This window comes from Zosterops lateralis (genome assembly GCF_965231275.1).
Source record: "Zosterops lateralis genome assembly, chromosome: Z".
Classification (NCBI taxonomy): Eukaryota; Metazoa; Chordata; class Aves; order Passeriformes; family Zosteropidae; genus Zosterops; species Zosterops lateralis.
Window position 1 is genome coordinate 33,410,383 of NC_139800.1, and position 12,859 is coordinate 33,423,241.

Below are 12,859 nucleotides of genomic sequence, written 5' to 3' on the forward strand. Positions count from 1 at the left end.
ATTTGCTGTCTTTGTTTTCATCCATTATGATATTTGTGTCCTTTTTTTTTAATATTTGTTCTTCAGTTGTATATCTGATATAAAATGCAGGCTAAAGTATAGTTGAAAACCTTATTGAAGTAGGAGTTTCCCTACATTCCCCATAAGAAGCAATAGGTGTTGCAAAGGTTGCTGCACATTGCTTGGGCACCTAGACTTTCCTTAATGTTCTACAATAGAAAAACTTTCAAACATTTAAAAAATGGAGGGTACCGCAGTTTCATCATGAGTGTATCTAGTCTGGACTTTTCCTTGAGGGGAAGGCTGGCTCAATCTGATATCCATCTGGTACTTAGGGATTTTATGATTAAGAAGAATTTGGAGATATCTTAAAGATTTTCTTCTCTGTCACATGTCAAACATGCTATCTTGGGAGTGTTCCTGGGCTTACTTCTGTCTAAGTCATTTTGAGGGAAGCTTTGACTTAAAAGTTCAGGATAGACTCCTCTCTAGTCTGCCAGCAAAAATAAAAATGGTATTGACCAACAACATTTCTTTCCTTTGCTCTAAAAAGAAATTATGAAAAGCAGGGCTTAGTCCTACACTTACATAGTGTCTTTTAAATACATTTTAAGTTGCTCAGATAAATTTAAACACAAGAATGGATTCATGCCTGTATAGGCAAATGATTGCATGTTTGTAACCTCTGTCACTTGCCTTCTTCAGCTTCCAGAGCTAAACTCAGCATGATCAACACTATGTCAAAAATTCGAGGCCAGGAAAAGGGACCAGGCTATCCTCAGGCAGAAGCCTTGCTGGCAGATGCGATGCTGAAATTTGGCCGAGAACTTGGTGAAGAATGCAACTTTGGTAACTTGTTCACTTTGCTTTCCATTATAATGCAATAAAAATGGTAGGAAAAATTCATATAGCTTTCATTATTAAAGGGCTGCACTCTTACAGAGGAAGAACATCTGCAAGAAGCATTAGAGTTCTGCTTCTCTGCAAGAAGCGTTAGAGTTCTGCTTCATCTGACTTTTCATTTAAGGTTGGTCTAGGCCTGTTTTGAGTATCTTTTGATTTCTCTTTCGACTAGAGAAATTTTTCTTATAAATGAAAGTCAAACTGTTTCTATTTGGACCCATAGGCTTTAGCTCTCTGTCATAAATTGTGATACTGTGGCTGTGTTGGATTGAAATATGTACATGTACAGAAATTTTATTATTGTCTATGCATATATAGAACAAAGCACTTTTTTCTTCAGAATCCTTAAACTGTTACTGTCATCGCTGCAGGTAAGGAATAAAAACTAATAGATTTTTAATAGGCTTTGGCCTTTTTTTTCTGACCAAATTTCACATTTTAAGGCACTAGTGAATACCCCTGCCTCATCTATTAACTGCTCCTCCCTCCAAGCCCAAATGAGTTTACCGTTGTCTGATTTACAAATGTTAAATCGACTGTTAAAACTATGTTCAACAATAGAGTTCTGATTATTAAAAAATGATATTCACAACAGCGTACTTTGTCTTTCTATCTTGTTTGTGTGGACTTCTGTGTGGTCATTTTTACATGACAACATACAAGACCCTCAAATAGGAATGTGAAAATACTATTCTCTATTTGAACCATCATAAAACTGTTTTCCTGATATGAAGACATTTAGAATGGAAAAAGTACTTTTTTAACTTGTTTTATGTAATTCACTAGTAAGCTTGAGAGATGTATTTTGATTTGTGCTAAATACTACTGATTATTTTTAAAATTCGTTGTCTCTCATTTACTAAATTCAAACATATTTTTAAAAGGAAAATAAAGAATTAATATAATCTAGTTTCTGCAAATTGCTTTATATTCTGTAATAACTGCACTACCATGCAGCAGAATAGATATGGTAATTATTTTCAGATTATTCAATAATAGCAGCTATTATGGCTATTTGTCCCTCTTTGTCCAAATCTGGAAGGCTCTCTCATTTTGCAGTGCATTACTGGCATCTGCTGTTTGGGAGACAAAGCTTCTTATGATTTCTCACTTATTTTGGTTTTTCGACCCTTCGTATTCTTTGGAAGTGGTTTTTTTTTTATCCCTAACCTATACCTCAAACCAGGAGGGTATGTTTGAGCTTCTTGCTTTTCTTTTTATGCAGCAGAAGTAAAACAGAGTGGTAATTTTTGTGACCCTCAACTTAATCTTGGAAGAAATTTCAAAAGGCAGTTAGGATTATTGAAGTTTATGGCTTCATACACCTACACTTGAGTAGTCTGGGTAGTAGACCTCTCAAATGTAGTAGTACTATGAAGATTATAATCTCATTAAAACAAACTTTTATTTAAAGAAAACAATCTATGAAATTGTTACGAATTTTTACATTTGGTACTATCACCAGTCTCACTAATAGAAATCGGGAGACCTAGACTCAAATTGAAACTATTTTTTAATGCAGTGTGGTCATGATACCACTGAGTAAATACAGTTAATTCTGTTCTAGCATATTTATTTCAACAGAGTGAGGAATGAGCGAACAATAAGGGATGTGGAGGAGCCTCTCTTGACCTCGCATAGGACCACAAATTCAGCTGTATTACAAGGCATGAACTCGTGGCTACAGGAGTGTGAAATCTCTGTTGCTCTTTCACGTAGTGCATCATCCTCTGTTTCCTTCCTAAACTTGAGATCTAAAATTAAATACTAACTGAAGTTGCCATGAAGTTTCCATGACTCAATTTCATTCTACTGTGATTCAAAACCAAGTTATTTTTACTGCATTTTTTCTTTCAGGACCAGCACTTGTTGATGTGGGAGAAGCTATGAAGGAGCTTTCTGAAGTCAAGGACTCCTTAGACATGGAAGTGAAGCAAAACTTCATTGACCCACTTCAAAATCTCCATGACAAAGATCTGAGAGAAATACAGGTATTACCCTCAATGCAGCATTTTAATAATGCCAAATATGTCTATATGTTTAGAATTTTTGTTAGTTGTGTAGTTTAGGCATTCAGGTTTGAAAATGACCTGATTTTTTGGCTTGAATTTTACTTTTCAATTCTGTCTCTTTTTTTGATGAAAGATAAAAATTTGAATATTTTTTGATGGCAAAATTTTCAGTCTTGTGCAGGTATGAACACAGTATTCTTGTCTTGCCATTTGAAAGCTCATTTCACAAAATAGATGTACCGATGTTTACATTCCATTTTCTAGTGTATGGCAAGTGCTTGTCTGTGTAAGTAGCAGCTCTTCTCAGGTCAGTGAGGCTTTTGTACTGTTAAATATATGTGGGTCAAAGGTATCTTAGATGAAAGGTATCATGTTTATATAATTTAGAAAATGGGTAGTTATAAATATCATAGTGGTTGATAAACTGATTCTTCTGAGAGAAAGTAAACACCTCAAGTAATCATGTCATGCCAGTAAGCATTAACTTCTGGCCAGCTGTACATGGCAGCTGCCAAAGAGATGAACCTAAATGTTGCCTCAGTTAAGAATTTAGGAAGTCTTCGGTAAAAGATAGCATTAAGATAATTTAGTGGTCTGATAGAAATTATAAAAAATTTTTTCTGTGTTGCTTTGTCTGTGAATACTGTTACACAGACAAAAATGTACTAACTTTTGCTTTTAAAAAGATTTTCTCCTGAACATCTAGGGAAAAAAAGCATAGTGTTCAGGTAATTCTTCATTTGAATTAAAAAGCAAGAAACCTGCATATTGGTAATTGAAGGTGTCCATTCTGCATGGCCTTTTATTAGTGTTGGTCTGTCATTTAGATGACATTGCTTCTTAAATGATAAATAAACCCACATATTTCATTGTTCTGTATTTCTCTCCACTGGGAAAGGGTTAGTAGCAGCAGTGTATGCTTCCAAGTGTGCATGGACTACCTGCTTACAATGCAGTATCAAGAAAGTTGGGGAAGGTCCTTTATTGTCCGCTTGCATTTGTGTTTTTTTGATTTTTAGCATCACCTGAAGAAAATGGAGGGTCGACGCCTGGATTTTGATTACAAGAAGAAAAGACAGGGCAAGCTTCCTGATGAAGAACTTCGTCAAGCTCTGGAGAAATTTGATGAATCAAAAGAAATTGCTGAGTCAAGCATGTTTAACCTTTTGGAGATGGATGTGAGATAACCCTTGTTAATCTTTGACCAGTCTTAGAAAGATAGTGGAAATACTTTCCTCCTTATTGAACATAGTGAAAGGCTCAGAAGCTATAGTAATGTACAGTGTGTTCATGTAGGAACAATTTCTTAGGTATTTTATAGGTAACCGAGCTAGAGTCTTCTGTAGCACTGATGTGCTTCTTAACTGTAAAGTGTTATTTAGAAATCCAAAGAACTTTCTTCTTAGAATTATGTAAATATAACTAATTATGTTTACTTGTGGTTACAGGGTTTGTGCCAAGGCTTTTTTTCCTGATAGATTGGTTAGGATTAAGCATTTCCTAGGTTTATCTAATGTTACATTTATAATTATTGTTGAAATTATAAAATGAAGCAAGAAAAAACATCTCTATAGCACATCGACTGAGATCTGTCTTACAGAATATGTAGTCAAGGGAAATTAATTTTAAGTATTTCTATTGATGTGAATTATTTGACTTATTTTCAGTACACACCTATTCTAACTCCTCATTTTGTTACCAGATTGCTGTAGAGGAGCTACCACAAACCTGAAAATATTTGCATCTAGAACTTAATATTTGCATAGGTGTTAAATACAGCTGCACTGAAATGAAAGAAAAGTAAAAAGTTTGTTGTTTTAATCTTTGTAATAACATCCATGCCCATGTGTGTAAATACTGTTGGCCTGAATTTCACTGTTGTGGCATTGTGCACTATGGAAATTGCTAGCAATTGCATTGCCCACAAAGTGAGGGCCTGGATGTTTTTTTCCCTCATGAAGTGGAATGCTCTCTACCTGCACTACAAATATTCTCCATCCTAGAGTATGTAGTATCTTTCTGTTTTGGTCTGCTTCACAGGTCAGAATACAATTGAAGCATGACCATAGTCCCTATGGTTCTGCACTCTTCAAAGGCAGGGAGGGAGAAGGTGAATTATACTCTGATTACAGTCTTGTTTTTACTTTCATAGTGTTTGCTGAGTGTGGTAGGTCTGTAGGCTGCTGTTCATGAAAATCAGCCATGGGGAGATGAACAGTGGAGAAGAGCTGCAGTTACCATTCCAAATCAGGTCATAACCTGACATGGTAATAAATAAAGACTGATACGTAAATATTTACTGCTAACTACAAAGGTGAATCAAGGTTTTAGAGAGATAAGTTAAACTGCCTTTGCAGTGGACAGTGGTCTTTATTCTCTATTGCCTGAGCTGTTAGTATTCTCCTAAGATCTGATGTTTTAATGTCAATCCTCAGATTGAACAAGTGAGCCAGCTTTCTGCTCTTGTGCAAGCCCAGCTGGAGTACCACAAGCAGGCCACACAGATCCTACAGCGAGTTACTTCCAAACTGGAAGATAGGTAATGCACTTTTTGTAACTTTCTTGAATAGTTTATTAGTTCTACAGAGATAGAAAACCTATGAGTAGAATGCAATCCTGTTATCTTTCTTGACTTGGAATTTTTACTTTTATGAAGTTAAGGGCCATTTCATTAGGTGATTGCAAACTGAGTTTTGAATGTTTAGGAGATGCATCTACTTCTGAGTATGAGTTCAGGAAAGCACCTCAGCTGAGTAAAGCTATTAAGTGTGAGTTAGCTGAAAGTGTTTATAAATACTCAATTCTGTGACACTTGGATTCCTTGCTGTTCGTGCGTGTGTTCACAAAGTGTGTTAATTCTGAAAGAAGATGTTAAAAATTGATTTTGCAAGAGTATCTTGTTGCATTCTTGTTTGCCTGAAGATCTTCCTGAGCCAGTAATGAGACCCTCCTTATTAACTATTTTATTAAATACTCCTCCTATTATCAGATCAAACTTAATATAAGACTTGAGCTACCTCTTCCATCCCCATTTGTATAACTGCATATGCTACCTGAATTCTTACAACATCTTTTTGGAAGAGTTTCATAGTTTTTACTTTAGAATTTTTGTTTCCATCAAAACTGATTGATCAGCTTCTCACACACGTTCTTCTAAGAAATTTAACATTCAGGAAAGGTTTCTCTGTGGTTCTGGAAGACTTAGTAAAAGCTGGATATAATTCCCAAGAGGAGATAATGTTCACATACTGTGTGAAGGCAGCTGTTTTCTTATGTCATTTGTATAGATCAAGTTGCTAATACTGCTGGGTCTGTCAGTATTAATTTTCTCAGAGCATGCAGCCTGAAAACCTCATTCAGTTCTAAGTCTTAAAGTCTTTGTGACTAGGAGCAGCACTTGTTTGGGTGGGAAGGCTGTCCAGATAACTGTTCCTGGATACAGTTTGCAGTACTGTCTAAGCAGCTAACAGAACAATTTTTAGCACTTGCAAAAGAGTATTGCAATTCAGTTTCTTTATAGAAGCATTAAAAATTCCTCAGGTTTTTTATCTGTAGCACATAAATTATGCCATTAAGTAAACATACATCTCTACAACAGATTTCTCTTCCTGTATCACTTCACATGATCCTTTGCCATTTTAAAATTTCTGCTCAGTATTTTTGCTTCAAGTTTCAGCTGTGACTGATTTTATCCTTTCAAGGACCTTGCATTGGAATGCTATCATAATTCAGTTGAACTAATGAACTAACTTTTGCATCACTAATTGTAAAGAGACTGCTGGCTAAATCATGCTTTATCCACACCACTGGACACAAATTGAGCACTGTGATGTATTCACACCAGAGATGAGTCAGGGGTGTAGAGCTGTTACTATCCAAACTACTAGTCTTTCCCTGCTGGTAATAGGCAGGTAGCAAGCAAACCTTATCATCGATGGGGTTTGGTTGGGGTCTTTTTTTTTTACTATAGGGACCAGAAAATAAATGATTATTTACTTTTAAGCTGAGCAAATTTGTTACTGTTGACTGTCAGGACAATGTCTTATAACTACCAAGACTGTCCTGTGTAAAATATTTACAAAAGAATTTTTTTGAAGTGTGAGTGAGATCGCAAAAACTATGAAAAATTTAAAAATGCACCTGTCTTCTATTTTTTCTGGGCTGTTTAGATTAGACTTTAAGGCTTTCTTCAGAAAGTATGAGTGAAAGAATTTAAATTTTTTCTACACATTAGTGGAAGGCATAAACTTCCTTAAAATTTTCATGATTCCAGGAATTGGGAAATATGAGCTTGGCGAATATTGGAAAACTTCTAGTAAAATTAATGAAAACTGGAAGGTCTTTTTAAATTCCCTTTTTCACCAAGTGAATTGAGGATTCAGTTTTCACAACACAGTATCATTACAGAGCAGCTGGGAAGCAGGAATGGTTTCTGTGGACGTATTTTTTTTCTTAAGAAACATGGCTCATGCCTGAGCTTTTGGTTGATTTTAGCAAGTCATTAGAACTGTCACATTCAGTTCATAAGCTGAAAAAAATGGTGTTTGTTTCATGAAAGCATTAAGTGTAACATAACTAGTTAAAGGATTTTTTAAAAAAATTGAAAATTTTTCAAAAATTCTAGAAAAAAAGTCTTGAAAAAACAACTTTTGCTGAAGAGTGAAACAAAACAATTGACCGCTTCAATTATTGAAGTGTTTTGTGGGGGGGGTGGGGGTGGGGGGGGGGTGGGGTGGTGTTTGCTAATGGATTTGGTTTTTTAATGTGGAAGAAAGGCACTCTCTGGGAACTGATTTATATTGGTATTTTGGATGGTGAGAAAAACCCTGTTATGAGAATCAGAAGTCAGTAAATTAGATGCAGATCTTTTAAACAGATAAATCAAAATGTGCTACCAGCAGCAAGTCTTGGGTTGATACAGAAAAGGTGAGAGAAATCAACTTGTCTTTTAAGTACAGATTAAATGTTCTTTCATATGTGGAATTAGAAATACATGTGGTAGTTGTTCTGCATAAGCTGTTCTGATTCTGTTCATACCTTCCTTGGATTTTACCCTGGAATCTCTAAACAGAAATTTCACTAGGAACTCTAGATTTCTCAATTAGAAAAATAAGTTGAAATTAATAATAAAAAATGGTTATTTTGAGAGTCAGGAAGACTGGGGTTTTTTCCCTTTGTGAAGTAAGTGTTCCAAATTGCAAATTACCCAAGCAAGTAGCTGAAGTCAGTACATTCCCACAGAGTCTTCTTGCAAATTGACAAGAGTTGGCATCAATCAGCTGAATAATTAATGTTTGCAAGGGTTAGAAGCAAAAAGTCGTGCTAAAAATGGGGACACAGATATTTGTAAAGCCCTTCTCTAAGCACTGATATTCACGTAACAAGTTTTTCTTTATTATATGCTCTTTTTTTTTGTTAGATGAAAGGAAGATAGACAAATTGCTAGGTTTCTAAAAGGAATGAAGAATTAACAAATTCATGGCACATCGACTGGTTTTAGTAATTTAAACTACTATTGTAAACAAAAACTACTCCAAATGACTCAGCTTGTTTACTATGGAAGATTGGTGGATGAGAAATTCAGCCTTGGAAATAAAGGTATTTGATGCATCTAATCTGCTAACAAGATATTAACTCCTGACATTTAATTTTCATGTTTTGTCAGAATAAAAGAGGCATCATCTCAGCCCAGGCGAGAATACCAGCCCAAACCTCGTATGAGCCTGGATTTCTCAACTGGTGACAATACACAGCACAATGGTGGAATATCCCATGCCACCACACCCAAACCATCAGGTAATGTCAGAGCTTTGTGTCAATGCAAAAGTTGCATGCTTTCTTCTGAAGATTAGTTTTTCCATGAGAGAAAATGAGACTAGGAATAGTACATAGGAGAGAAATGTTTGAACTGTTGTTTGTGAAGTGTTTATATCCTCAGGCAGGAGGACAGAGATGGATTTTTCACTGCTTTAAATGTGGGTTTTGGTCAAAAATTTCTTTTGTCCTAGAAGATTACTCTGAAATACAGATCTTTACAAAATAGGCATTTAGAAAGCCAAAATAACAATTGAAAGTTTTCCATGAAAATGCAGAAACCTAAGGCCAGCCACACCTCCATAACCATATCCTGCTTTTTAAAATCAGGTATTACAACACAACAAGCCTGAAAGTAAAAATAACTAAAAAAGAAAAGCTAAGCTATATAAGCTATTTTCTTTGTCCAAGTGGGAGCAGCACAAGAAAGATTAAGCACTAGTATGAATATGCATAATTACTGTCTTAAAGAACAGTTTATTTAATATCAGCACATACCACAGAAAGCTTGTTATTTGTTTTTTGCACAATATTGATCTGTTAATCCATGGTAGGGTGAGGGCTGGCCTCTTTCCAGACCCTAATTTTAATTATTGCAGTTTACCTCAGTGACAATTGCTATCATGTTCCACCTTGCAAGACTAGATTTTTTTCACTAGACCTTTAGTTAGGATTTCCTTTCTTTCAGTCACATCCTGATGTGAATGTTTGATTTTCTTCCACATTTAGACAGAAACAGTATCTCCATTTGGCACTGGCAACTGGAAATTATCTTACGCAATCTTGCAATCTCCTAGCAATTTCCTCACTATGCTAATAAGGAGAAGTAGAGATAGTAGAGACTCCTTGTGCATGAGTGTGACTCGAGTGTTGCATGCTGGAGATCTCCTTGTTCCACCAGTAATTTTCTTCTTCACTCCTTTTTTGTAGTGTCATGAACACTTGTCTGTGGTAAGCCAGAGCAGACTGAGGTTCATGTTTCTCTCCAGCATCTATATTTCCCTCTTCAGAGAGCAGTATATAACATTTTCTTCAATAGGGGTTCTTTTTTTTGAAATGTTTATTGGTTTTAGAGTAATACCTTCTTTGAAAATTCTTGAATATATATTTGGGAGTGATTAATTCAAAGCATTTATTTGTTAATTCTTCTAAATTTCAGCTGGTAGCAATGAGGATACCAAACACTCTGTAAGGCTTGTTGATATCAGCACAGTAGTCTTCATGACAAAGAAACCAGAATACACTGTGAACAACATGTAAAGAAAAGAAAATAAGATTTCACTATAGAATTTCATAAATTAAATCTGGTGTTTGAAAAATTTGCTCTATTGATCTATAGAAATGGAAAGTTTTTGTCCTAAAATAACTCAAGCATATGGGCTTTCTAACCAGAGCGAATTTTCAAAATGAATGTGCTGAATGTTTGAGTTTTAAAGCCAGTATTCATGAAAAAGTAGAATATATATTCTTAGAGCTATCATTATGGTGAAGTGGCATGTGTTGGTTCATTTAGAGCACTGAAAGTGCATGAGCTTTTCCTATGAAAATTCAGGTGGAGATATGATTCCTTGCAGTTTTGTGCTGCTAAATCCTAAATATTTTGACCAGTAACAATTTTGGTTTTGGTAGACTTGAAGCTATAGAGACTTCAGGGGGAGGGAAGAGGGAGAATATTTGTTAATTTCATATAACATATGAAAATCCAATCAAACTAATGACTTACAATAGTATCCATTAGTTATCCTAAAGAGTTTATGGTCAGTAGCTCATGAACTAGCGTATTAGAAAGCTCTCAATTTCAAACTTTTTCTGAATCTATCCTGATGGCCCTGCAATGAAGTGTTTTGTGGGAATGGGGAATAAAATGGAATCTTTGGAAATGTGATGCTAAAATTCAGAGGACTAGGAGTGTAAAAGTGGTATAGCTGTACCAGTGAAATTTACAAATAAAGGGCAAACACTCAGTTGTAGTTTCACTATTGTTTAAAGCTACCACTTACAGTACTTACCTGAGGTAAATAGACAAAGTATCTATCTTCCAATAAAGCTGGAAATATGTTGCTTTTGTTTAATTTTTTGTATTTTGTAAACAGAAAAAAAATAGATTCCAAATTGATCATAGCTGTGCTTATAAGTCTGGGCTTGACTATAGCTTGGTTCTTTTGGGATTCTCAGATTTTACCAGTGGGCACTGACAGTAACTGAAGACTTTCAGAAACTGATGGTTGTCTCCTAACAAAGTTTAGCAGTCCAAATGCAGATGTTATTGAAGAACTGTCATCAGAATATGAGTGATAACAGCAAACAGCAAAATCTGTCATAGGTACAGTAGTAAAATAGGTACTCTTAAGTGTTAAGATTTTTAAGCATGTTGTTTCTGTGTTTCTTCTCCTTAGGTGTTCACATGGATCAGCCATGCTGCCGAGCTCTGTATGACTTTGAACCAGAGAATGAAGGGGAGCTGGGATTTAAAGAGGGTGATATTATTACCCTCACTAACCAGATTGATGAAAACTGGTATGAGGGGATGCTTCATGGCCAGTCAGGTTTCTTCCCTATCAACTATGTAGATATTCTGGTTCCATTGCCCCATTAGGAATGCTGATCCACCACCTCTGACACAGGTATCTGTGTCAGTACCACTGCTTTCAAAATGCTGCTTCTTACACCTTACAAGTGCAAACTGCAGTGGTTAGAGTTACCGATTCCTAATGAGCATCTTTGGTTTACGTGTTGTCCTACTGTGTGGTGGTGATGCGTTGTATCTTCAGAGCCAGCACAGCGTGGGTTAGTTTATTGACTGTGCTCACCTGGTAGTAACCAGAGCCATTAGTGAGATGAAACGGGGAAGATGATGGCAAGCAAAGCAGGTAATTCATTGTGAAGTAGCAGGAAGTGAAGGTGGTGGGAAGATAATGCCTATCACCACCATATTACTTTTTCAGTCTTAGTTCTCTATAAAAAGAGGGAAAAGTTCTTGCCATTCCATCTTTCCATTTCTAATTGATACAGTTCATACAGGTCTAACATTGACTAACCAGAATTGTATCTTCCAACCAAACTGGCTGGCTGTTCTCACAGAGAGAGCATAAGTGTAGATCCTCCAGTTTTTCAGAAAGTGAACCACTGTACTGTGTGTCCTGCTGCTCTCTGCTAAGTTTTATATTCTTAATTATTGTTAAAAGGCCTATTTCCCTCCAGAGGTGAACTGTAAGCTATCAAATGGGGATTCCTGTAGTAGAAATGTTGGACCACGAACCACCTGAATTTGCCCTTCAGGAACTTTTAGCATGCTCACCAAAATGCCAGTAAATGGGCAAGATGGGGAATAAAACTGGCATTTATTTAATGTTTCTTGTCAAGTCTTGGCACAAAACCTTGCTGCTTAAGCACCAGATATCCTTTGTAAACTCATTCACTGAGGAATACAGTAACCAACCAAACACAACCCTCATTTCATTTGTTTCTGTCTGCCATGTGTTCTTTGAACATCCTTTGTGCATACTCTCTCCTCAATGAGGACAAAATAAAACATGCTATTTTTTTGTTGAGCAACTGAAGACATGTGGCTGTATATACAAAAAACATTTCCCATCTGTTTAGTTGGTTCTCCTGTGTTCCTCTTTCCTGCACTTGGTGTGTACAGTGCTGTGCCTAGCTTCTTGGCATTCTTTTGGTAACAGTTGCAGAAGTTCTGTTAGTTTAGTTATCCAGAGTTCTATTTATCTAAATTGTACAGACTCTATCAGAGGTTTAATGTGCTGCTTCGAATGTGCCACTTCAGTACTGGATGATGTGAAATGAAAATAATTCCCTACTGCTTAATGTATAAACTATATCATGGAAAGTATTGTTATTTCAAATAAATGCTGAGAAAATAAGTAGAATATTGTTGTGGATTTTTGCCTTCTTGTTTTTGATAACTTCAGCTAAGAAGGATTTTATTTTAGGAAGCATATTCCTCATTTCCTGCAAATGGAAAAAATCTCTTTCTTTTTTTTTTTTTTTCTGGGACTATCATTTTACTTCAGTCAAATCTCATGCATATAATGGCCTTTATAAGCAGGATGAACTTAACACTGACCATATTAAATTAGTTTCTCAATGACTAGCATGCAGTCTTTTAGATA

The 12,859-nt window shown here is 35.8% G+C and overlaps 1 protein-coding gene across 4 annotated transcripts in view; it reads left to right on the forward strand.

Moving 5' to 3' along the window:
• The window catches only part of SH3GL2 (SH3 domain containing GRB2 like 2, endophilin A1), a 101,136-nt gene extending 88,520 nt beyond the window's left edge, over nucleotides 1–12,616 (forward strand). For all 4 annotated transcript variants that reach the window (XM_083883934.1, XM_083883931.1, XM_083883932.1 and 1 more), the window contains 6 exons: nucleotides 706–849; nucleotides 2,761–2,894; nucleotides 3,935–4,093; nucleotides 5,351–5,454; nucleotides 8,581–8,711; nucleotides 11,126–12,616. In XM_083883934.1, the coding sequence (XP_083740060.1) occupies nucleotides 706–849; nucleotides 2,761–2,894; nucleotides 3,935–4,093; nucleotides 5,351–5,454; nucleotides 8,581–8,711; nucleotides 11,126–11,325 (872 nt within the window). In that variant the 3' untranslated portion in view covers nucleotides 11,326–12,616. The remainder of the gene's footprint in view (nucleotides 1–705; nucleotides 850–2,760; nucleotides 2,895–3,934; nucleotides 4,094–5,350; nucleotides 5,455–8,580; nucleotides 8,712–11,125) is intronic.
• The last annotated feature ends 243 nt before the right edge of the window (nucleotides 12,617–12,859 follow it).